The following is a 27,094-nucleotide window of genomic DNA, read 5'->3' on the forward strand; positions in this document are numbered from 1 at the left end:
CCCGCCAGATCACGCCCAGTCCCCATAGGCTCCTGTCTTGTGGGTGAGAGCGAGCACCGCATGTGTGTACAGGTTCTGCACACTGCAGGCATGAAAGCACATGCATGTGTCGTATATGTGGAGGTATATGCTCTGGGTACATCCACATGTACGCACACGGGTATCCAGACACGTGCACGTTGACTGGTCTTCACACTGCGCAGGGGGTTACCACTAAGTGCCTTATGAGCCCCACCCCCCACCACCCCGGAACAGTAATGGACACTGCATGGTCATCCCCGTGCAGACCTGCCGTCTACCGGTTGTGGCCAAAGTCTCAAGCACTCAGCAGAGGTTCAACTACAGTTTTTAGCTGCCACCCAGAACGAGGGAGGGAGTGTCAGGGCACCCCCCCCCACCCCAGGTCATAATTAAGATAGTTTGCATCTGGTTTACATTCAGCCCACGGCCCTGGAGGTGGAGGGGGGTCCCCTGGGTCCCAAGGCAAGCTGCCTCTCACAGGCTTTCAGGGCCCAGGGGACAGGGGGTGGAGCCAGCCGCACAACCCTGCTGGGGCAGGAAGCCAGAGTGGGGAGGGGGAAGGCCACAGCCAGTGGAGGCAAGACAGGTGCAGGGCCTGTGGGGAGGGAAGGAGGTGCCAGCACTCCGAGCCCTGAGGCCCTGCTGGCCCCTGGGCACAGGCCCAGCTCCGGCCCCCAGGAATGGACCTTGCGGACCCCGACATCTTTAATAGGGACCCCCGGGACCACTATGACCTGCTGCAACGGCTGGGCGGCGGCACCTATGGGGAAGTCTTCAAGGTGAAGAATCCCCTCCTTCTCCATCACCCTCAGACCAGAGATCTTTGGGGTGAGGCCCAAGAAGGGAAGGGGATGCAATAGGGTCCCAGTCCTTGGCTTTGGTTCAAGGATGCTGAGGAGAGCTCAGGCGAATGGAGCCTGCCTGACTGCCAACTTCCCCTTTATAAGGCTCGAGACAAGGTGACGGGGGACCTGGTGGCACTGAAGATGGTGAAGATGCAGCCTGGTGAGGAGAGAACCCAGGAGTGCCTTCCCCACACCCCCACCTCCTGGGACACTGGGATCTCTCCCAGACCCCTTCCCTGCAGCGGCCTTTTCTCTCCGGCCCCTCCTTGCAGATGATGATGTTTCTACACTTCAGAAGGAAATCCTCATCTTGAAAACTTGTCGGCATGCCAACGTCGTGGCCTACCATGGGAGATATCTCTGGTGATGAGCTTAAGACCTGCCCTGGGACCCAGCCCAGTCCCTACCCCCGAACTCCCATTCCTGACGAGGGTACCCCCTACCCTGACCTCAATCATGGATCCTCATTTTTAACTGGGGCACCCCTAACTGGATCTCCAAGTCAAAGTCCCACTTCTCTGACCAAAGGATCCCCAAATCTAATCTCCAATCCAGAACTCCCATTTCTTACAAGGGGTCCCCAAAACGGATCCCTTTGTAGTAACCAAACCTGAACCAAGTCCCCTAAAACCAATCTTTCATACTCCTGCTCATCGGGTCCCCCGGTTTCACTTTCTGTTCCTTTAATATGAACCCCTAAATTCCCTGACCCTCAAACTAATATCCCAGGTACCTCAATAATGACTTCTGTTCCCTATACCTGGCACCCTGGCCTCCTCTGTCGCCTCCGAACTTTCACAGCCTGTGAAGTCTCTACCCTGTCTTCCAGATTAGTGTGGAACAGCAGAGGTGCTCTGGCTTAGGAGCCCAAAGAACTGGGTTTGATTCCAGTTGACCTTGAACATATTATTTCCTCTCTGAGCCTCAACTTCCCCATCGGTAAAATGGAAACGGGACTGTCTCACTCTGGTGGGCAAGAAAGAGATGGCAGCTCTTACACTGAAGATCTTGTTGAACTAGAACAAGGCAGTGGGCTAGGAGCTGTCCTACAAATGATTTATTACTGCTACTGTGATTGCTCTCGAACGGTTGTAGGCTGCAGAGGCTCTGGATCTGCATGGAATTCTGTGGGATGGGTTCTCTCCAGGGTATCTACCAAGGTGAGAGGAGCCCCTGCTCCTCCAATCCACCCCTTCTGTCCCTCTGCCTTTGTGTCTCCTGGGACTGCCTTTCTGGTCCATATTTCACACAATGAGCCACTTCTCTGGGCCTGACCTGACCTGGATGATGCTGGGGATGTGACAGAGCAGGCCCTGAGCCCTGTCCTCCAGGACCTGAGAGTCCAGCCCTAGTCTTTCTGCAGGCAGTGACCCCTCCTCTTTCCCCCGCCAAATCTTCCTCTGTGTCTGCTTTTCCTCGCCAAGGTCTACTCACAAATTTGAGTATTTCTGCATTTCTGGCTAATTCTCATTTCATGCCAACACGTTCATTTAAGGAGTGAATGCATTTCTGATTCTCTCAGCATGCTTTTCGCTCTCTTGCAGCATTTGAGGGTGGGGGCAGGGTGGGTCTCTGATCACTCCTGGATTACTGATGTGCACCTCTGTCTCTGACCATCTGCCTGTCTCCACAAAGCTCAGGAAAGGAAGGACTTCATTAGGAAGTCCTAGGCGGGGAATCTGAGGCCCACAGAGAGGAAGTGACTCACATCACCAGCTGTCAGACCTGCTCTGTGCCCTCTCTGTCTGTGTCTATATTGTCCCCTCTGAATCTCTGTTTCTCAATGTGTCTGTTTTCCCACTTCTTGGTCTCTGCCCAGCTCGCTCTTTGTCTGCCTCAGTTTGGATCTGTTTCTGATTTTCTGTCCCTGTCTCTGTCTCCCTCTGACTTTCCTCATTTTAACAAAGTCACATCATCTCCTGCTCAGAGCCCTCCCAAGCCTTCCATTTCCCTCCAACAATAAGCCCAAATTTCGCATCACAGCACTCGAGTCTGACGCCCACAACCACCCCAGGCTGACCCACCTTCTCTCCACTCCACCCACTTTGCCACTTTCCAGGCCCACCAGGCACTTTCCTACCTCCGGGCCTTTGCACTTGCTCATCTTGTTCACGTTGAGTGGGAATGCTCCCATCCTCAACCCTGTCACCTTCTCAGAGTTGCCTTCGCTGATCACCCAGTATGAAACGTCATACCCCTTCCTACACGTATTTCCTGTTGTCTTTTCTTGCTTTTGTTTTTTCTATTTATTCGCATCTCACATACTGTTTCTTTCTCCTATTTCTCTTGTCTACTGTCCGTATCCCCCACTGGAATATTCTCTCCACGTGGGTGGGGATCTCTGTCTCTATGTCCACAGCTGTGTCCCCATTGCCTACCACGGCACCTGGCACACAGTAAATGTGTAGTCGGTTGAATGAATCTATCTCCCTCTGGCCTCTGGTTCCCTGTATCGCTGCCTCTCTCTTTTGCTGACCATTCCTTGTCCCCTCATGTTACCCCCTCCCCATGTGGTACCTGGTGTGGGTGGCAGCCAGGGGCTCCTGGGGCCAGGTTTCCTGGTCCCCATCTGACACCATGCCGGGGTGACCTTTGCAGTCACAGGCCCCCTGTCAGAGCTCCAGATCAGCTATGTCTGCCAGGAAGTGCTCCAGGTGAGGCGATGCTTGGTGGGTTTGGGTGGGGGCAGGGCCCTGCTCACACCCCCAGAACACTCACAGCCCCCCTCTCCACCCTCCTCCCCAGGGACTGGCCTATCTACACACACAGAAGAAGATACACCGGGACATCAAGGTGATCTGGGGGCAGAAGAGTAGCCTTGGTGGGTGGGGGCCTCTGGGAGATGGTAGTGGTATTTGGAGGGCTCAGGCGGTGTGTGACCAGGGAGCAGAGGCAGAGTTGGGCTGGCAGTAGGGAGGGGTGTCTCTGACAGCCTCTGATCCCCCCTCTCTTCCCGAGGGAGCCAACATCCCCATCAACGACCCTGGGGAGGTCAGACTGGGTGACTGTGGCTGGTGGGGGTGGGGAGGGGGACTGGCTGGGAGCCAGAGGGGACAGGGACCCTAGGTCAGTATGTCTCTCCCTCTGCCTCCAGCTGACTTTGGTATATCGGCCCAGATCGGGGCCACACTGGCTCGACGCCTCTCTTTCATTGGGACACCCTACTGGCGAGGGGTGCCTGGCTGGCAGCCAGGGGTGGTGCGGGGTTGGTGGTGGTGGGCAGCGGCTTTCCCCACCATGGATCTCTGGGAATCTCCATCCTGCCTTTTGCCCTGCCTCTGCCTTTCTCTGTTGAGCGATCTGTGTACTCTGAGGCTCTCCCTTGAGTTTTCCATTTCCCTAGGTCTTTCTGTGCATGTCTCCCCTCCACGTGTTTTTCTCAGTGTTTCTGTTGATTTTGATCCTGATGTCTGTCTCTCCATATCTGTCCATGGCTGTCTTTCCTGTCTGTTTCAGCCTGTGGCTCTCCCTGTCTCTTTGCCTCTCTCTGACTATGTTTTCTAGTCTATCTCTGACTCTCTGTCTTTACCTCTCTCCGTCGTTATTTCTGTCTCTCTGCCTCTTTATGTGTCCGCATCCAACTCTCTCTGTGTCCCATTCTCCGGCTCGCTCCCTGTCTCTCTCCTGTCCCCCCACCCCCTACCTAGGAGTCTCCCCTCCCCTTCATCATGTCACCCCTATCTCCTGAAGAGCAAAAATCTCATCGAGCCCGCATCCTCCAAATTTAAAAACATTAAATGTTATCATTTATGAAGAAATCCCTTGTAAAGTTAAATGTTTTATTTTTGTTGGTTTATTGTCAGTTTAATAAACATCAAGAACCATGACCATGTAGGATACATTAATACATCATCCCAGATCTCTTCTTTCCTTCCAGTGACCTCCATACCTCCATCTATACGGGTCAAGAGGGAGGCCAGAACTCTCATGCTTCTAGAAATTTCCCCCCATCTCCTCCTTCTTTCTAACCTCTCCATCATTGTTTATTTCAAGACCATTAACTATAATCACATCACACCCTCTACTTCTGTTTGTGTCAGTTATCAACCCAGGTCTCTTGGTTTATCCTTAATGCTCTGAACCCTTTCCACTGTGCCCTGTAAAAATAGTTTCAAACTTTTTTTTAGTCACAGGACCCTATAAACTCTTAAAATAAATGAGGACTTCCAAAGAGCTTTGGTTTATGTGATGTGTGTGTATGTATGTGTGTGTGTGTGTGTATATATATATATATATATATATATAGCTGTATTCAAAATTAAAAGGAAATTTTCAAATAGGAGTTCATTTAAAAATAATAAGCCCATTGCATGTTAACAAAAGTTACAGATTTTTAATGAGGAAAAAAATGAGTGAGAAGAGTGATGTTACTTTACATTTTTGCAAATCTCTTTAATGCCTGTTCTAATAGAAGACAGCTGGATTCTTATACCTGTGCCTCTGCATTCAATCTGTTGTGATATGCTATTTTAGTGGAAGTATATGAAGAAAATCCAGCCTCACCCAGACATGTGGTTAGAAAAGGGAGGATTATTTTGAGAATCTTTTCAGATAATTGTGGATATTATTCTTTGACACTATATCAAAACTAAGCAAATGGTAATTTCTTAGAAGTTAGTTGCAATGGGGAACCTAAAACTGTATTTCTAAACTTATTTTTACTCTGTTACATTAAAGTCCTTTAGTCTGTCTTTCACTGTGAATGTGTATTTTTCCCATGCATGATTTTGTAATATCATGTATCATGCATTTGGAAAACACCGCTTCACTGAGTTATACAGATGTTCCAAACGTTGACACATTTTATTAATACAATATTGAAAAATTACATTTGTCAATATTATCACTGATCTCATCAAAATAGTCTTAAAGTGTTGGGCAAATATCACCTGGGTGCATGGAAGTCTTCCAAAAGTCAAAATCCTACTTGAAAGCTCAAATTTTATCATTGGCAACAAATATTGACAGCATTTTCTTTGAAGTAACATATTCAATTCATTCATTTATGAGGAACTGCCAAATACCCAAGTCTTGGGTAGGCATCATTTTTTCTGTCAGTCTTTCTTTCGAGTAAGAAGTAGTCTTGAGGGAAAAAAAAGTTGTTAATTCAGCTGGCAACTCAAACAACTGCACCTGTGCTCTTCTCCAAGCTAACCTACCTCAGTATATAGAAAAAGAGTTTTATGCATATTTCCCATTTAATCACAGTATATTGAACAGATATTCAATCAAAGGTTGAGATTGAATAAACTGCTGTTCTAGAACTCACGATCAATCACTAGCAAAACCCTGAATGTTGTCTGTACTATACAAGGGGTGTTAGTGTTGTACAAAGGGAGCTAGAATTGTTAACAACATATTGACATGATCCTACGATCTCTTAATAAACCTTTCTGGAAACTTCCAAAATGAGCTTTGTCATCTTGTACTTACACTTTATCCTTGTACCAATTAGGAGGCCTTTGCTGGTAAAAAATAAACCTGACTCAAAATGATTAAGATAATCAGGAAAAGTTGTCATCTCTCAAACTCAGAAATCTCAAGGTAGGGCATCTTCAGGGTTGGCAAATTCAGGGCTCATGGTACAAACATGGGGCTCACATTTCTGAGTGACACATGAATATGTGACATGTGTGGGGTAAAATGCGCTGCTGCCTTTTCCTCTGAGTCTCTTTATAAGAGCCCCTAGCAGACCTCATCTCACATCTCGTACTGCGTGGCACCGCGTGCCCACACCTACACCAAATCGCAGGCACAAGGAATGGAATCTCCACAAATGGTTAAGATTAATCCATATTGAACCCCGAGCTTTAGTAACCTTCCCTAAGGGATGAATACCTGAATGAAATCATGTTGCAGTTCAAGAAAGGAGAAAGGGAGAAGGGATTTGGGGGTAAATGCGGTCAGTGCCCTGCCCACGGCCTCTCTGCTCTCGCCCCTGCACAGTAAGGGCTGCTTACTGCAACCCTGTGACTCCCGACTTGAAGACTCTTTACTGGACATGGAGCTATAAACCATGCACCAGGCAGGTCAGAAGTGCCAGAGAATTAATGGCCCAGAAGCAGCCCTCAACCAATGATCCACGAGGAATTAGTGGCTAAACAGCCAGCTTCCCAGGTACTCATCTGAGATAACTTTGAGATGCATTGTACATTTCCCAGAATTAACCAGTGGACTAAGCCACGGGAGTAACCACTTAATACTGTACTTTTTATTGGCCACCGTCCTTGCCCTCTGTCATTTCTCCCCTTCCCTCGCCAGTGTTTCCTGTAAGCATCTTCCAAATAAACTATCTGTAATAGCATTCTTGTCTTAGGGTCTGCTGCTGGGGAACCTTAAGCCAGGAAAACAGCTCCTCCCTCAAAACAATCCACTACAATTAGAAATTCAGAAGCCCGTTTTTCAATTGCTTCTTCTTAGAGAGCTTTTATTAGCACACTTCTCCTCTAAGAATTCCTGCTTTCTGCCAAACACCGCAAAAATGAATACTACTTCTTGTTTAGGCATGCACACAAAATATTTTTAAGTATATAAAATTAATCATGTTGCCTGCTGTCCCCCGGGTACATTCTCAGGAACTGCCTCCCCCCAGCCTCTGCTCAAAGGGCAGCCATTTGTAGCCACATTTGGACCCAAGTAGAGCCAATCCTTTGGCTGACAGCGCCCACATGGTATGAAAAGATAAGCAAAGACAATCCGATTTCTTCTCTTGAAAATTTAAACTAGGAAATAACAATACCAAGAAAATGAGAAATTTCACTGTGTGAAGATGAGCTGGAGTTATGAACAGTTGCTCAGAGCAGTAAAGCAGTCAACAGAAATTATTATGAACCAGAAACTATGATAAAACCAAAATTATGATGTATGAAGATAGGATACATGAAGAAGAAAACAATAAGCAGAGAGTATCAGTTCAAAAGAAGTAGGCAGACTACGAACACTCAAGTTTTATCAGTAGGGTAGCTGTGGAACGGAAGAGACTCATGAAGTTGTTTCAAGAGCTGTTTCTGTTCCTACCTCTCCTTCCAATGACAACCTCCACAAGGCTCAGCACTCTTACAGCTTGTGAACTGAGTTTTCATGAGATGCTATCTCATTATTGGCCATGTTTGTCCTGATACCAGTTCCCCTTATATGAAGAAGCTTGAGTAAGCATCTAACAACCAACACTGACACAAATGAACTTACCTACAAAACAGAACAGACTCACAGACGTAGAGAACAAACTTATGGTTACCGGGGAGAAAGGGGTGAGAAGAGATAAATTGGGAATTCGAAATTTGCATCTCTTAGAGAGTGATAGAAATGTTAGCTATCTTGATTGTGGTGGTGGTTTCATGAGTGTATACGTCTATCAGAATCCATCAAATTGTTCATCTCAAATATGTGTAGTTTACTGTACAGGAATCATACCATAATTAAGGTGTGTTTTTAAAAGATGCTTTAAAAGAAATCCCAGAAAAACCTGGGATTGTTTTCAACATACAATGAGATGTTTACAATGTGATCCAAGGTGCACAACAATAGGAATATACTTAACTACGGAATTGTAAATTTTTAAATGATTAAGAAGGTAAATTTATGTTATATGCTTTTTACCACAATTTTATATATATATATATATACACACACACACATACACACACACATATATATGAGATAATATAGAGAAAATGGAACATGGTGCACAGATATAAGAGTTTCAAGTAAAGCATCTTGTCGTGTGAAATACCCACATAATGATGGTATTTTCCAGAATAATAGAATGTTACCCATAGTTAAGAGTCAAAGAAAAATAACCTGCTATTCTGCTCTTCATCTCACACCCCAATTGAGGATATAAAAAGATTAAAAGTAGTTAGAGGAATTTTGGAAGAATAAATTGATTTGCTGTGATGGCTTTTGCAAACCTAGGGAAAGAGATATATTGAGACCATCTGAAAAGTTTCACCTATTTCTCACATGGGTGGAGAAAGACACTGGTTAGAGTCAGACTCCTCCCTAAGTAATATTAGGGTCTAGAATTGTGTGCTGCTTTAAAACAGGAGTGAAAGAAAGGTTACTGCATTGGAGGTCACGTGCATTCTGAGAATAATTTGGGAGAAACATGTAGTCTGCACATGAGCGAGTTAGTGTAGCTTCATCTCATTTCTTGTCCAAGCGACTCCAGGAAAGGGACAAACAGAAGCTGTAAGTGCCACCAGATGTCTAGGTGCCAAGGAAGGCTCTAGTAACCAGCCAGCCAGCCAACCAGCCAAGAGCAATCAGAGATGTGCTTCCCCTATCAAAAGAACTGTAAGTGACAGTGAGAGATTCCCAGCAATGAGATGCAGAGGCAAAGGGCCACAGGGTCTCTGATGATCCCATAAAGGTGCCTGCCCTGAAAAGACTCAGCTTTAAACACTTGCCAGATCTAGAGAGGGCTGATGTTGGATCACCAAACAATGGCAGGCAAGCCAGAATATTCTCATCCTCTTTACCCTCTGCTGCTTCCAGCTCTAAACCTAGAGGGCTCTGACTGCTTTGGGGGAAGAGGAATTAACATGCAAGAGAAGAAGAAGGAATAAACTAATCAGAAACCCCACCCACCAATCCATCTACTGGCAACCAGCCGGCAGCAAGCAAACTAGAAGAGAGAAGCTTTACCTTCAAGTGAAAGATAGTATTTTGACAGGACAAATTAATTACTGACTCAAGGTTGTTTTATTACCTAAGGTGACCATTAAAATTATGGGACTTCCCTTAAATTTCATCAAAGGCTAACAAAAGAACCAGCCCCACAGAATAAATTTAAAGAGATATTGAGAGACAAAAATAAAGTTCCTTTATAGTTACACCCCCATGAACCCTGCTTATTCAATGGAAAGGTTACAGATTTTTAATTTTAGGAAACAGGCTGGATAAATGTTTTAAAAGGCTCAATCTGATCTAGTAAACTTTCCATTTCAAAAACAACCAAGGAAAATACCACCAACCTTTATTTAGACAGGGACAATATTTTTGAGTACGAGCAAAATAAAACAAAGAATGACAATCTATCTCGAGTTGGTATCTAGACAGTTCAAGGAACTGGAGAGAATTAGAACAGCACAAATTTTTCTATGCAGAAAATGTAAATTCTATTTTCCCAATTGCAGACCCATTATTTTGTAATGCATACCATCAAAATTCAAAGTCTAGGCCTATTCTTTTCTCAATACTCTTTAAGTTTCAGTATCTCTTTCTAAAGTGTAAAATGATGCAGATACAGGTTTTAAATATGACAGTAACAATATCAATAAGAATAGTTACAATTTATTGAGCATTCACTCTGCGTCAGGCTTGGTGTTATAAGATGGACTGTGATCAACTTATCTGACCTTCACAGTGCTATTATAGGCAGGTACTTGCTACTGGTATCGCCATTCTTGTAGATAAAGACACAGAGGCAGAGGAAAGTAAATTCATTCATCTAGGACCCTGGGATTAATAATTACCAGAGCCAAACCCAAGACCTTTACCGCTTTAGTATGTTTTACTTTGCTGAGAAAACATTCCAAACAATGAGAGGTGTTTTCGAGTATTGATCTGTCACCAGGCTTTGATTTCCGACCCTGCAGAGGTCCCAGGTTCCTTTAACACCTATGCCGTGGGGACAGGCGCAGTGGGTGTGTTTTCTCCTGACAGATAAAATCCCAGATTCACAGGGGCTTGCTGGAGAACTCACCCCAAGTAATTAATCCCCTCAGCTCCCAACGATGTCCCTTTAATAAGTCCTAAAATGATTAAAATAAATCCTCTTTACAATTCCCATCAGCCACAAAATTATTAACAACTTAAAATGATTTCCATATGTCCCTGGCTTGCTTAGACACAAAATTCAGGGGTCTATTAAAATTACTTCAGGCCATCAAGCAGAAAAGCAAATGTGCTTCCTGTAATTCTTTCTTAATAGCACTGGACCTGTTTACCAAGGACCGTGACCTGCTAACAACTACAGTTATCCCCAGGGACAGCACACTGGCACTTTTCATTCTGCCTAAAAAAAAATAGATTAATGAAAATAAAAATTTAAAAAGGGTCTTTCTCATTACAACTTTGATGATGCTTTCTCCACTGGAAGATTCTAATACTTTGTAAACTAGCCCTCATACCTGTGGAAACTGTGTGAGGCTCAGGCTACTTCTAAAAATAAATAATATATTCTTCTTTACGGCAAGGAAATAACATACCAAAGCCATATAATCATTCCTATACACATATTATCTTCAGAATAACATTTGTGCTTGAGCTGAGATTTTGTCAGAAAATCCAACTGGGTATTTTGTGTCAGCTGCATCCCAACGCACCCAGGGTCACGGGGAGAAGCTTTCATTTTTCCCCTCACTCCTGGGTTCCAGGGTGCCCCTGACTGAGGTCACGACCTGCCCTCTTTCTCCATGCTTCTCAGTCCTCTGCTTTTTTCCTGATCATCGTCCGTCCCTGCTTCTCTTCATTTTCGTGTCCTCATTAACTTTATTGTCCTCATCAGATGACTCAGAGTGATCACAGAGCAATGATTGGTAAGTGAATTGCATTAGCAATCAGTTTGCCTGAGGCTTACCCTGACTCCTCCTTTGTGTAAATTAGGGAATTACAGAGTCAAGGTAATGGAAGGGGAGAAAGACAGGAGGGAGGAAGGAGGAAGAGACGGGGAGGGAATGAGATATCTTAGGTATTTGTAGCAATGAACTGAGAAGAGATGTCATATGATAAAGGTGTTATGTTATGTCATTGTCACTGTGATAATAAATTTTTGGAAAATTAAAAATACATACATGATGCTTTAGATGATAGCCTGAAAGAACTTTAGGAAAAGAGTCTAGAGGTTCTTCTTGATTCTTCTACTCATAATTTTTCCCCCCAAATAATTCCATCTTAATTGGTTGGTACGGGGTGGGGAGTGGAGAGTGAAAAAAAAAATCTCACCTTTATTCAATGTGAGTGTAGTTTGGAAACTCAAGCTGTCTGTCCAATAGGATCAGATTACCTACTGAATGTGTCAGAATATCTAAAATGCTTTTTCAAATCCCTGAGGTACTTCCGGCTTGCCAATCATATGCTGAACCACAAACATTTACATCCATGTAATTCAGAAAAAAAAATGACTTGAAACAGATTTTTCTCTACAGATGCAGTAGCTTAAAGATTCTTGCACGATGTTGGTGAAAGGCGTGTGTTATGGACTGAACTATGTCCTTCTGAAATTCCAGTGTTGAAGTCCTAACCTCCAGTACCTCTGAATGTGACTGTATTTGGAAACAGAGCCTTTAAAGAGGTGATTAAGGTAAAATGATCTCTCTCATGTGACTGGTGTCCCTGTAGAAAGAGATTAAGACACAAACAAACAAGCATAGTGGAACACCAAGTGAAGACACAGTGAGAAGACAGCCATTTACAAACTAAGAAGAGAGAATTCAGTAGAAATGAATCCTACTGATACCTTCCTTCATCTCCTAATTCTAGCCTTCGGAACTGTGAGAAAACACTCTTCTGCTGCATGAGCCTCCCAGACGGGGATACTTGGATATGGCGGCCCGAACCGACTAGCCCAGGGTGCCACACCAATCCCAATCCTCACCCAGGTTCCCCCAGATCAAAAGTCAGAGACTGGAGTCATTTAACCATGGATATGGTAAGGATCTGAAAGAAACTCCAAAACTGTAATAGATGAATAGGAGGAAAGGGTAAATTGATGCAAAAATATCATGGTTTACTATTTCTTATCAACTTTCAAAAAGGGCTGTGAGTTATAGGTTGGGGCCAAAAGTGTTATGAACATGATAGACCTAGAAAGACAAAAAGTATAGGCTTTTTGTAATTTTCATGGATTTTTCTAGAACACAGAACATGAATTCTGGGATTCCTTTGGGATTCAGGTGACAGGAAGGAAAGATAAACTATGGAGATGTCTGTAAGCAAGTAAGACTGCCCAGTCTTCTAAACAGACATCTCTCCAAAGAAGACATCCAGATGGCCAACAGGTACATGAAAAGATGCTCAATATCGTTAATTATCAGAGAAATGCAAATCAAAACTACACACCTCACACCAGTCAGAACGGCCATCATTAAAAACTCCACAAATGATAAACGCTGGAGAGAGTGTGGAGAAAAAGGAATCCTCCTACACTGCTGGTGGGAATGTAAATGGCTGCAATCACAATGGAGGACAGTATGGAGGTCCCTCAAAAAGCTAAAAATAGACTTACCATATGACCCAGCAATCCCACTCCTGGGCATTTAGCCAGAAAAGATGAAAACTCTAATTTGAAAAGACACATGCACCCCAATGTTCATAGGAGCTCTATTCACAACAGCCAAGACATGGAAGCAACCTAAATGTCCATTGACAGATGACTAGATAAAGAAGATGTGGTATATACATATTCAAATGGAAGGTTACTTAGTCATAAAAAAGAATGAAATAATGCCATTTGTAGCAACATGGATAGACCGAGAGATTACCATATTAAGTGAAGTAAGTTAGACACAGACTGAAAAATATCATGTGATAACACTTATATATGAAATCTAAAAAATGATACAAATTTTATTTACAAATCAGAAATAGACTCACGGACATAGAAAACAAACTATGGTTACCAAAGAGGAAAGGTGGAGGGAGGGATAACTTAGGAGTTTGGGAGTAAAAGATACACACGTCTATATACAAAACAGATAAACAACAAGGACCTACATATAGCATAGGGAACAATATTCAATATCTTCTAATAAGATATACTGGAAAAGAATCTGAAAACATATGTGTGTGTACATATAGGAATGTACACAGGGGGAGGGTATAGCTCAACTGGTAGAGCATATGCTTAGCATGCATGAGGTCCTGGGTTCAATCCCCAGTACCTCCTCTAAAAATAAATGAGTAAACCTAATTACCTCCCCACAAAAACAAACAAAAAAAATTTTTTTTAAATAGGAATGTACACATATAACTAAATCGCTCTGCTGTACATCTGAGACTGACGTAAATCAACTATACTTAATAAAATTAAAAACTGGTCTTAATGCCATGGTCTTCCCGTTTCACACTGAATAGATACCTTCATAAAGAGCAATATGGTGTCCAATATTCTACTGAAAATTGAAAGGAAATTAAGAACAAAATTCTCATCACAACATCTGCATTTCTGTCAAAGAAAAGCACAATGCACTACCTCCCAAATTAGATGAGGATGTTTCAATATTAATAGCTAGAAATTTTCCATTTGGATACAGGAATCTTGTTATACTTTGGAATCAGCTTTACTCATTACAATCAACTTCATTTTTACTTTGCATATTAACATATTTTACTGAATTAGCTATATTTTTTATCCAACAAAGCGTTTCATTACAGAAGTCAAATGCCAGTGCATTTGTATATGTGTGTATGTGTGACTGCACCTGTTGAAGTGAAAAAGACACTCACAGGCATTTAGACATTGTGTAAAATAAAAGTTATCTATTTGGAGGAATTTTAAAATATCTATTAAGGAAATTTTAGGAATTTTCAACAGGGAACAAAGACAAACTAGCCATCCCAAACACTGTTAGTGGTTTCCTGATGTTTTCCTTTTCTCTTCACTTTTTTTCTCCATGCTGCTTACTATTTTTAGTTCTTGGCATCCATTGATCTTTCCAGATTCTTAACTTTCTGTAACTGCACTTTATTTTCTCGAGGCAGATTTGTCTACGGGCCTCATTTCTATGATTCTGCTGTTATTAGCCTAATAAGTATTCTCCCTCACACTCGCTGCAAAGTGGTTTTCTAACAGCACAAACAAATAAATGAGTAAATAAAAAATGTGACTTCATTTGCTGCACATATGATTTGTACTTAAAAATAAGCAGCAGTTTTTATTTTCTATGCTGGTAAGAAATTTGCAAATCCATCAGGTCAAAATAACCAGCACATGCAAAAAGCCTGTCACTTACCACCAATTTTATTTTTAAGATACATTTGAATAGTTGGGAGAATTGTCAATCTGTACATTTTCCTTTGATTATAGAGGAGACAGCCTGCCATTATACCAGAAATAGTTAATATTACAGCAGGAGGCAGCCCAGAAACATACAACTCCTTCTGCTTTCCAATTTGTATTTATTTGAGAAAGGTCTAGGCATTGTTGTTTATGCCAAATTCTTTAAGAAGGTGTTGTATGCTTAGAGCCTAACTTTCATTAGAATCTTAGATTAAGATCTTAGCAATTATAAGATTTATTTTTCACCAGGAAATGTTTCTTATGTGACTTCTACAAATACATTACTTCAGTTTTTATTGGTACCTGATATATGCATATGTGCTCACCACTGTTGTAGGACATGTAGGAAATATGAAAAACACCTAAGCTTCTCCAACCTGGGCCCAGCAGAAAGGCTCCTGCAAAGAAGCGGGGCGAGAAGGAGAAAGGCCATCCGGCCATCAACGAGGTAGTGACCAGAGAACACACCATCAATATTCACGAGTGCATACATGGAGTGGGCTTCAAGGAGTGTGCACTCTTGGGCATTTGAAAGGATCTGGAAATTTCCCGTGAAGCAGATGGGAACTCCAGATGTGCACAATGACACCAGGCTCAGTAAAGCTGTCTGGGCTAAAGGAATAAGGAATGTCCCATACCATATCCATGAGCGGTCATCCAGAAAACGTAATGAGGATGTAGATTCACCAAATAAGCTCTATACATTGGTTACCTAGGTACCTGTCACCACTTTCAAAAATCTCCAGACAGTTAATGTGGATAAGGACTGACCTATGATTGTCAAATAAAGTTGTAAAACCTAAAAAAAAAAAAAAAAAATGAAAAACAAAAACCTAAGCTATGGTTTCCATGTTAAATTGCTCACAATTTAGCTGAAGAAAAGACTAAGAAACATAAACAACCCAAGACTAAATTCAACTAAATCCCAAGGATAAGTTCTGAAGAGAGAAACTTCAGTCAGAATAGAAACAGCATGGGGAACTATATTCAATATCTTGTAGTAATCCATAACGAAAAAGAATATGAAAATGAATATATGTATGTACATGTATGACTGAAACAATATACTGTATGCCAGAAACTGACACATTGTAACTGACTATACTTCAATTAAAAAAAAGAATGGAAATAGATAATGAAAAGCTCAGAATGAAGGTTAATGTAATCTAATCTTTGGAGTGATCAACTCACTTACTGGCTCCATTCTCCACACCAACCTGTCTATTTCCACAGGCTTTGACATGTGACTTTGCACTTCTTCCATCAGAGACTGAGTATATTCTCTTGCATCTTGACTTTGACAATGAACTTGCAACTTGTTCTGACCAATAGAATGTTAGCAAATACAAAAATCTGTTGTGTTTCTATACACTAACAACGAATTAGCAAAAAGAGAAATTAAGGAACCAATCTGTTTTACAATGTGACAAAAAGAATAAAATACCTAGGAATATATTTCACCACAGAGGTGAAAGATCTGTACACTGAAAACTAAAAGACACTGTCCAAAGAAACTGAAGAAGACACAAAGAAATGGAAAAATATTCCATGTTCATGAATTTGAAGAATTAACATTGTTAAAACATCCATATTACCTAAAGCAATGCACAGATTCAATGCAATCCCTAAATAAATTTTATACAACTGTAAGAACTATTTCACATTCATTAAAATGAAGTTACAGAATATTTATTGACATGAAAAGATGTTTTTGATACATTATTAAAAGAAAAGGCACTTACATACAATACTGCAGTATTAGCACATACCTCTTTTATGTAAATAACATAATACATATAAATGCATATAATACAAAAATATAACATGTTCACTAAACTGTTCATTATGGTTGCCTTTTGGTAGTGGGATGATGAGAATTTTTTTCTTTTTGCTTATTTATATTTTCTAAGGTGCCCACAAGGAACATCTAATGATTATATAATAAAGAAAAACTAAATGTAATTTTAAGAAAAAACACACATGAAGAGCAATCCTCCCTGCAAAGTGTGATTGCTCATGGTCAGGAAAATCAGAAATGATGAAGCAACACCAACTCCTCAACACTGTAAGACTCCAGTATTACGTTCTCATGCCACTTCTACGTCTGAGTCTAAACGGGATCAATCTCTCCACGTGAAGCTCCCTTCTTAAAGACATTTTGGCCAATAATTTTAAATGAAATGCTTTAGGATTTAAAGCCTTATGTAAAATCTCTTCCCACATCATCAAAAATGAAGAATTTACTTACTTGAGAGTAAGACTTATTTTCTATGGTATTTGCATAAGGACTTAAGAATAAGATTGGAAACTATTTATGCTAAAATGCCATGTATGATGGCAAACTGTTCCTCATCTATGCATCAGGAGGCAAAGTAGATTATTTATGGACCTATTATGGAAATCTGTTAACCTTTTGCTTTCCCTCAGAGGACATTCTCATTCACATTTGCTAAATTCATCCACTGTCATTCTCAGCCACACTTCCATTATTTACACTGCCTTGGAAACAGTTGAAATAAAATTAATTTCTTGAGCACTTACTATGTACCAGGGATGATGGAAAGTGTTTTATAGAGATTTACTCATTGAATCCTCAAAATAACTCTGCAAGTTATGTTATATTGCCACCTCATTTCATAAATTTTTAAAAAGTTGGTACTTAAACAGGTTTAAGTCCCTGCTAAAAGGAACCAAGGTTCTTGGAAGAAACAGCCGATCCAAGTTTGGAGACAGTAAAGTACAAAGTGAACCTGGAATATTTTGTGGGGCAAGAAAGGAAGGAAGCGCTCAAAACCTGAAAAGAACATGGGAACCAGATTAAATGGGCTCCTACTGGCAAAACTGGGCCAATCTAGACATCAAAATAAAGACAGGAATGGTTGATAACACAACTGAATTTTTTAACCATTTTTTAAATTGAAGTACAGTTACTTTCCAACATTGTGTTAGTTTCAGGTGTAAAGCAAAGTGATTCCATGATATTTCTACATATATCCTTCAGATTCTAATACATTTAAATTGAGATTTTATATTAGATGACCGTACCAATATCAAATGTTCTGAATTTGATAGTTGACTGCATTTAAATAGGAGATTTTGCTTATTCTTAGAAGGTACATAATGAAATAGTTGGGGATGAAGGGTCATGTCAAAAACTTACTTTTAAATGGTTAGTAAGAACAATGGGGCAAATACATACTTCGAGTATGAGATAAAGCAAATAGAGCAAAATATTATCAGTCGGTCAGTCTAGGTGAAGGATATAAGGGTGCTGATAATACTTTTCTCTCACTTTTTCTCTAGGTTTAGTCTTTTTCAAAACAAAAAGTTGGGGAAAAAAGGGAATTTAAACAACTTGCCAAAGACAGGCAGTGAGTGAGTGGCAACTCTGGGACAGAAGTGCCCAGTCTACCAGGGCTTTTGACCACACTTCATTGTCCCAGCAGCCAGAGCCATCACTTCAGAACACCCATCTGCTCAAAACCTTCCTGTGGCTCCCATCCCATCACTCAGGGCCAGAGTAACATCTTTATTTACAACAGCTTACATGGCCCCACACCACTTCCACTCAGAGAGTAGTCTGTGGACCTAGAAGAGGTTCAAAATGCAGAACCCCAGACCCCACTCCAGATCTAGTGAATGTGAATCCACACCTCAACAACATCCTGAGGGGACTCCTACGTAGAGTAAAATTTGATCAGGGCTGCCTCCATAACTTGGCCTCATTACTAACTCTGACTTCATCTCACACCAGTCTCCCTCTCACACTCTGCTCCAGCCCCACTGGCCTCCTTGTAGTTCTCAAAAATTCCACATACAATAAATACCACCTCAGTGCCTTTACACATGCTATGACTGCTGCCTGTACACACCTACTTGGCTCAGCTGTCCTAAGTCCTTCAGGACTCTTCTCAATTATCTCATCAATGAGGATCTCTTGATAGAAAATCTCAACATTCCCCATAAAATCTGCATTCCCCCAGGAATTCCTACCCTTTCTGCCCTGCTTCCTGCTTCTCCAAAGTCCTTCTCAACCAGCTGGCACACGGTCTCCACCAGCTGATTTGTTCACTGTCCTTGTTCCGGTATACCCCTGTAAGTTCCATGCAAGCTGGATACTGTTTATCCCTTGCTTTCTCCCTAGTTCCTGAAACAGTACCAGATCCACAGTAGTTAATAAATACTCATTAAATGAATTTATGAACAAATGATCTGTAGTTCTCACACCAGTCTTGTAACTGCCTACATTTCAGAGAAAAAGAGGTTTAGACAAGTCAAAGAACTTGCCCAAGCTCACTCAGCTAGTACAAGGTGAAGCCACAGTTAAATCTGATATCTGAGTCCAAATTCTGTAGTCTCTGCCACTGTTTAACCACTTACAATGGCCTGAAAAAGAGCTCAACCTACAGAGTGACTGCACTGCCCTGAGGAGGAAGATGGACCTTTACAAAGGATTTTCACATATGAATTCTTTCTTTCTTATTCTTACTTTATTCCACAAAGAAGTCAGGACTTGTGCCTCATCAGAATCTCTCGGCACCCACATGTAGCAGGCTAGCACAGTCTGACTAGCCTTCTTGGCCAGTTAAAGTCCTCCTCTTGATCAAGGAACAGGAAGTTGAAGGCCAGGAACCACCTCACAACTGGTATAATGGCACTGATTGTTCTTAAGTGCATCTCTGCAGCTGTGAGCTAGGCACCAGCTTTCTTTGGCCCCTCTCTGTCCTCCATCAGAGACAGTAGCTACATCTGTGTTCATCACCCTAGTTCTCATGTCCTGACTGTTCTATCACCCAGGAATGCATTTCATTTGATTTTAAACTCAATGACCCGAACTCTGGAAATGTATTTTGGTTAATGACTTCATTTAAAGCATCTGACAGAGATGCACGCATACAAATCAAGGCATTCGTCCTCTCACGAGAGGTCGGTGGATCTCAAAACTCAGTGAACTTTAGAGGCCCCGATGGAACTTTTAAAAAATATACTGGTGTCTGGGCCCCAGCATGGTGATTTTTATCTAAATGATTTAGGGTGAATCCCAAGCATCCGTATTTTGTAAAAGACTCCAAGTAATTGAAATGACTAGCTAGGTTTAAAAACCATTCCAAGACCTCAAGAAAATAGACGTGTACACACACACACACACAGACAGAGTAACATCTCGGCCAGTCTGTAGGAGCCTGGCTCCAATAGACAGAAATACCAAGCAGCTGATAAAAAGAAGAACAAGTTACTGAACTGACCCTCAACAAACAGTGTGGACCTGACTCAGTGACCAGTGAAAGTCAATGAGGTGCCAAGAGTCCATTTACACCACTGATTTGCCAGCTCACTGAGCTGTATTTCTTTATTTGCTTTCAGTCCTTTTTCAGTATCAGGCAGGTCCCACAGAGAGGTGTCTAGCAACTTTGGATATCCCAACAACCTTGATTCACCTTCAAGGAACCCTGTTTAGAAGACACTGTCACATGTAGCTGTGATCCAGGGGGCCCAGCAACCCTAAGTCATCTAGTTCATCACAGAGGAAATGGGGGGATATCAACCATGGGAATTATTAGATCACATCCCTCTTATCCCACAATATTGAATAAAGTTACATTTGTTGCATCTGTGTGCAATAGTGAAGCATTATCAAAATTTAAATAAAAATTAACACCTTAGGGACTAGAGTTTTCTTCATAGAGCTGCTATCTAGTAGGACAGGAAGTCTGGTGGTAAATAACACAGAAAGAGACCATTCCTGCAAGGAAAACACCTCACACTATTTCCTAAAGCTTCAGGTATGTCTTTTGATCATGCCAAAAGCAAAATCAAGTTTTGAAAGCTTTATTCCACTTCATGATATGAAGAAGAAGGAAGAAAGGCCGGAAGAAGGATTCGATAGGTCACTGCTCCGCCCACTCCTGCTCATTACTGCAAAGCCCATCAGCTTCTGCTCACTTAATTCCTCCTCCCAGTTCAAATCCCATTTCCTTCAAGAAACCATCCTGAGCGCTGTGATCTGTAAGCAACCTCACTTTCCTCGTTACCACTTCATGATTCATCTGGACTTGGTATGACATTGTGTCATTAGTTATCTTTTCATTGGCTTCAGCCTCTTCCCAGTATCTAAATTCTGCTCATATTGCAGATAAAAGTGACATCTTATGTTATTTTATATTTTTCTCATAGAGCCTGTTCACAATACATACACATAGCACCTAGTAGGTGTTCAATAAACAGAAGTTGCCTGATGACTTACTAAAATTCTCATCTAGTTTGTGAAAAATTTCTCCCTAAATCATTTGAAATACATTTAAGCAACAATCCATTTCCAAAGTCCTCATCAGATTAGAATTTTTATTAATGAACTTTAAATTTCCAAGCACTCTGAGACCATTTAGTAGCATAAGTTTAGACCAGTATAATTTCTTAAATGTCAAACTAAAAACCATTTCAGGCTCTTCTCTAAAGGCATTCACCACTCCTTGCTTACCTTGAACATAAACTCTGCTCCCACCACAAGTCTTTTGAACTTGCTTCTCAATGTGGCTAGAACATTCTATCCTCTCATCTATTCATATCTGCCTCTGACTTTTCATTCGGGTCTCAGCTTCAACATTCCCCTTCAGAAAGGGCCTCCAAGACCACTCAGTTTAAAACAGCTCACACACACACAGTTACCCTCTGGCACATTATCTTACACTGTTTTCTTCATTGCACTTATAAATGTAAGTTCACACTCTTTCATTACGATGAAAATAACTCATACTATTTAACTCATACTATACTACTCTGTTTATTACCAAGTTTCTGACATTTGAATGCATACTATGTGGGCATGCATTCTGGAACATTCTCCTCTCTCTTCCCAGGGCTCACAAAGTGGTCCAGAGTAAACATTTGATATATATTTGCTGCAGATAAGGATTTTGAATAGACTGAAGGTTAAGGGCAAGTGAGCACTCACTGACTCAGAAACAAGGTAAACACTGGAAACTTAAAATCGATTCTTACATATATGTCTACTTCCTGTGGGACCCCTAAGTTCTTAGAAGAAAGAAATCTAAAAAGAAATTATGTGGAGTGGATGGAGGACAGAACTTGCCTGCTAAAGGAAGAAGTGGCAAAGCAGCTGTTAAGAAGAACTGGGTCACCCTCCGTCTTATGCATGCACCAAATGACAACATCAAAATAATCATTATCTGTTAAAATGAAATCAACAAATATTTAAATCAGTCCACCCCGTCGATGAACCTTTCAGTTCTCCTTCCACTATCTTGATATAATTCTCCCATGCTTGACAACTCCCTGCCAAGAAATATCAAGTTCATCCATTAAATTAAAATGATCCAGAGTATAAATAACAGTTATATGTCTCTGAGCAAATAAATAACTTTTACAGTGCATTACTCAACCTTGAATTTAATACCACCTTTAGCTTTAGTAACCTTGGGGTTTTTTAATAAGCTTTAGCATCCTGGGGTCAAAGGGGGTACACATCTTAGGACCAGGCAACTTCTTTTCTTTCTTCCTTACCTCTAGCAGAGATTTATTTATTTATTTATTTATTTATTTATTTATTTATTTATTTATTTATTTATTTATTTTAACTTAACCCCAAGGTAAAATTCATCAGGTTCTCTCAAAGCAGTTGGCACTTCAAGTGACTCTGATGTTTAGCAGCATTTGTTCAGATATCTTTCTGACATTGATCCACAGTCCTGTAACATCTTTCAACCCCGCATTTTTTTTCTCAACAGAAAATTGTTTTCTATACCATTATATATGTCAACAGTCTTTAATTCAAATGAATTCCACTTGAACCTTCACTGAAAGGTGTTTTTTTGGTTTTTCTACCTTAGATGCCTGAGATCTGTCCCAATATACATTTTGTAGGCAAAGCACAAGAGTGCTGGAAGGAATCTTTTTGTGGGGGGTTAGTAGCACTAATTGAAATTTAAATGGCAGGGAATATGAAAATAAAAATAAAACATTTTTTCTAGAGGCAAGCAAAATTTCCAACCCATAGGATGCCTTTCCAAATGAACAATTAAAATGCAAGAAGCTATAAAACTGGTTTGAGATGAAACAGTGAATCATCCTAGTCAGATTTTGCCACGTGCCACCCATCAAGCCACTGCTATATACTCAAAAGTTTTTGTTCCCTGCATTCTTGAATGATGATGTTTCTAATGATGGTTCTATATTTGGTTAGCTGTAACCAAAAATTCTGATGAAGAATCAAAGTACTATTCAGCAGGGTATGTGTGGAAAAATCCATGAAGATTCTCTTTGGTGAGTGACTATAGCAACTATGTACAATATTTGGTGTTTATGGCCCCGCCATTTTGGTTCTACAGATTGTCAGTTGGCTCTACAACGTGTTAGGAACTTGAGAGATGCAAATAAATGTACTTAAGGGAATGATGCTTGCACTGGTCATGACTCACAATCACTGGTTATCACCCCTCCGGACACACTCTCCACCATTTAGCATTCTTCTCTGTGCCCTGAAAAGGGGATATGCATGAATCACATCGATGGGTTCACTTGTCCTCATGAGACCTTCAGAGTTCAAATGCCTGTCTTTGGGGAGTGTCCCATTTGGTAGGAAAGAAAAGGCATAATGCATTAAGAGAATGATACAATCAATTGACTCAAGAAATGACAAAATCAAATATTAAACTATGAAGTCTCCATAACATGTGACCAGGATTAAGATAAATGAAAGACTCTTTGGGAGACAAAGCTGGACCAAAAAGATTTCCAACCCAAGATGGAACTTCAAATGTAGTGATGAGATAGGAGAACATTTGGATAGCAGAAAGAGTAGATCTTAAATATTCTCATCATTTAAAAAATGGTAGTTATGTAAGGTGATGGATGTATTAACTAACTTCATTGTGGTAATGATTTCATGGTATATACATGTATCAAATCATCACGTTGTAACCTAAAACTTACTTAATATCATACGTCAATTACATCTCAATAAAACTGGGAGGAGGGATAAAGAATCTTTGGTAGAGAGTGACTCCGGCAAAAGCACAGAAGTACAAATATTACATATAAATTATATATTTTTACACATGTATATATTACTTATGTAATATAATGTGAGAGGACAGTTAACTGGATAGTTAACTGGTTCATATGGTTTACAGAAACTCCAGTGGAGAAGTAAATTTATGATTAAAATCCTGGCATAAACCATTCAATCTGGGCCAGGCAACACATGGGTGCAATTGACCCACAGGGATCAAGGCATCCCAGTGAGGATGAAGAGACCACCTGCAGCTCCTGACATTGACAAGGACACTGGGGTACAGTTGTCAGCTACCAGATTATCCAAAGGAACAAACTGAGATGTACAATAATTTGTCCTGGGCTTACAATGGTTAAAAAAAAAAAAAAAGATAGCCTCTGATCAAATGTTTTTCTGAATTCTCATCACATCAGACATTTCTGCAGTTTGAATGGACAGTTTATGTCTTTTATATAATATAGAAGCCCCAGTTACACCCACTTTAGAAACAGAAGTAGCGGCATGAGCTAAAGATCCATGTGCTACTTTGCTCATGGTGATCACCACAACAAGGGCATCATTTTGTGCTGAGAGTCTCTGAGCCAACCTACCCTGGGCTTTTTGTCTATTCTGGTGTACAATCCAGCAGCTCTGAGTTTCCAGTTTCTGACATTTACTTTGTCTATTACCCAACTTCTCTGAGATTCCACAGCCATACCTGCCCTTGCCATGTGCTAAAACTGCCATGAGGAACAAAACAGGTAAAGTAGGTCCATAAAAGCACGAGATAAGTGGAATAAAAGGTCATTTAAGTGAGAGATACTACTTAGGAGGATGGAGTTGGTGGGAATGGTATGGTAAAAATATCCGCCTTGTAAATTCTTTGCAACATAAAGTATAATTTTGGTGTTCATCCCATAAAATGATTTAACAGTATACTAAAGGATTTAAATGTCTCAACTCTATGGGTTCCTCCAATTTGCATGAGTACAAATACTATTATGTTAAATATTATATTAAAATGCAACATTGGCTTTTGTGAACTGTTTCATAGTTCCTTTCATATCAACTAAAACAATGTCTCCTATACTTGTGTAAAACCTCTTCTATCATTTACTTCATGGAAGCTTTTGAAGACAACTCAGGCATATAAAAATCTGAGTCAAGTTTCTCTCACTTGCAAAAGCAACGTTTACTGGAAGATGTCAGTGGATCATCATGAAAACTCCCCTTACCTACTATGAAAATTCAGAAGGTGGACTCTGACCCACCCTTCTTTCCCTGCCGTAAATCCAGTGCTGGCATCTGTGCACTGGAATCATTATAATTAGAAAAATACAGTTTACAATCTGTGAAAAAAATGGCCCCCCGAGTGGGTGTGCCTCTTCCATCACACTCATCCAGCATATGGCTCTAACACATTAGGGGCTGAAATGGTTACCGACCCTCGCTGAGTAGTTTTTTATCAATTAAAAATGCATTTGTTACCTTAAAAAAAAAATGGGAGAGTCTGCTCTGAAGTGAATGAGTCAAGGACACAGAAGAGAAGCCAAAGACAAGGACAGGGATGAACGATTTTGATGTCCAAAAGCAACACTCAGAAATAACACTGATTGCAGAAGCACTGTATTTACCTAGTACTGTCTGGTTAGCTACTAGTTGTATCATCAGAGAACCATTAACCACAATTAATGATGCCCTTCTTTATGTTACAAAAATTATTCACAGAATGGCTTTTATACAAAAATATTATCTGGGTCCCTCTTGAAAGAAGTCAGTGTTTCCTATCTGGTGGTGCATATTCAGCTGTGAGAAATTAGAAGGTGTTTTCTCTATAAAAGAATGTCTTTATGGCAATTTTTCAAGCCTACACTTAAGTTATGGCTTCTTCTCTTACAGCTCCTGTAGCAGGAGCTCTTTCATCCCAGAATTCTGACCGTACATTTCATTGCAGCAATAAAGTTCTAAGAATCTAATCTCTTTCAAAAGGGTTTGCAGAAAGGACGAGTACAAAACTGGCACAGGACAGAGTTTGCAACCTTTCCCCAGTGAAGTAAAGTCAAAGTAGGTCACGGACAATCTGATTTTTTTCCTCACTTGTCTTGATTCGAGCATGTCCATACACGTTATGCAGCGATCTCTAATATTAGTTACCATTTCAGAGTCCAAAGACACGGTTCATACAAGATTTGAGTCAATTCCACAAGGCTGCAACATAAATACTGAATGTGCAGAATCAACTTCCAAGTCTCTTCAGGCCTCCTCAGCTGGATCCCCACCAGGCGGGAGCTTCCGGCACTCCACAGCTCATGATAATGCTTTTGATCAAGGAGAATGCAGCAAATGTATGCAGAGAGATGTTTTTAGCGACCTCAGAAGAACTGTGCCTTTTAGTGAAGACCAGGACACACCTACAAGGCAGTCAAACACAGTGCTTCTCCTGGCTCCCCACTGCCTTGTCCAAACCATGTTTCCACCAACCACTTAGCCAAATCCAAAACCAGCTTATCTGACTATAGTCACCTTATCTCTAACCGAATGCCAGACATTGATTGTTCTGGAACCTACGAAGTTTTCCTCTTTAGTAAAAGCCCTGATCTTATGTTGGAGATAGAGTCATGCAGTAGGTATGAGTGGAGTCTGGCACCAGATTCAAATCCTGTCTGTAATCACATAATAGCTATACAATTTTGAAGAAGTTAGCTAAACTCACCAAGCTTTTGTTTCCTTATCTGTATACTGATGGGTAAAATAAAAGGGTGGTTTGTATCAACCCACATAAACTGCTTAATTTAGAGACTGTCATGTGATAAATACCCAATAAATATTTGATGAAGATGGTGATGATGACTGGAGATAGCAAAACTCAACTTAAGAAGCCATTCCCAAAACTTCTGCCAAAAGATGCTATAGTCAATGCAAGTTGACTTTACACTTCCTTCTGCAAACCCCAAAACAGAATAAATAGAAAAATATCCATCTACATGAACCTAGGAAATAGCAAAAACCCCAACTCACAGTTTGCAAACAACATCTATCATAAGTCAGTGAATTGTGAGCTTAAATTAAGAAGGATGCCCATGAATAAAAGCAAAAATAAACAAATGGGACCTAATTAAATTTATAAGCTTTTGCACAGCAAACCATAAGCAAAACATAACAACCACCTATAGAATGGGAGAAAATATTTGTAAATGATGCAACTGACAAAGGTTT

At 40.9% G+C, this 27,094-nt stretch overlaps 1 protein-coding gene and 1 pseudogene across 1 annotated transcript; both read left to right on the plus strand.

The window, feature by feature from the left end:
- The first annotated feature begins 597 nt into the window (after positions 1-597).
- LOC141574147 (mitogen-activated protein kinase kinase kinase kinase 1-like) lies at positions 598-9,433 on the plus strand. Its single transcript, XM_074347937.1, has 6 exons — positions 598-800; positions 969-1,026; positions 1,139-1,229; positions 3,465-3,520; positions 3,961-4,071; positions 9,363-9,433. Exons 1-6 carry the CDS (start codon positions 702-704, stop codon positions 9,431-9,433), a joined length of 486 nt encoding a protein of 161 aa, XP_074204038.1. The 5' UTR covers positions 598-701.
- A 3,353-nt stretch (positions 9,434-12,786) lies between these two features.
- LOC141574148 (large ribosomal subunit protein eL31-like) lies at positions 12,787-15,638 on the plus strand (annotated as a pseudogene).
- Positions 15,639-27,094: the final 11,456 nt, after the last annotated feature.

Source organism: Camelus bactrianus, chromosome 20, assembly GCF_048773025.1.
Source record: "Camelus bactrianus isolate YW-2024 breed Bactrian camel chromosome 20, ASM4877302v1, whole genome shotgun sequence".
In the NCBI taxonomy this organism is placed as follows: Eukaryota; Metazoa; Chordata; class Mammalia; order Artiodactyla; family Camelidae; genus Camelus; species Camelus bactrianus.

Bases quoted from the DNA above. Each gene is read 5' to 3' on its own strand.
- LOC141574147 (XM_074347937.1), top strand. From the start codon at position 702: ATGGACCTTGCGGACCCCGACATCTTTAATAGGGACCCCCGGGACCAC. The intron at 3,521-3,960 runs GTGAGGCGATGC...CTCTGCCTCCAG, and splicing joins TCTGCCAGGAAGTGCTCCAG to CTGACTTTGGTATATCGGCC. The intron at 4,072-9,362 runs GTTGGTGGTGGT...TGCTGCTTCCAG, and splicing joins GCAGCCAGGGGTGGTGCGGG to CTCTAAACCTAGAGGGCTCT.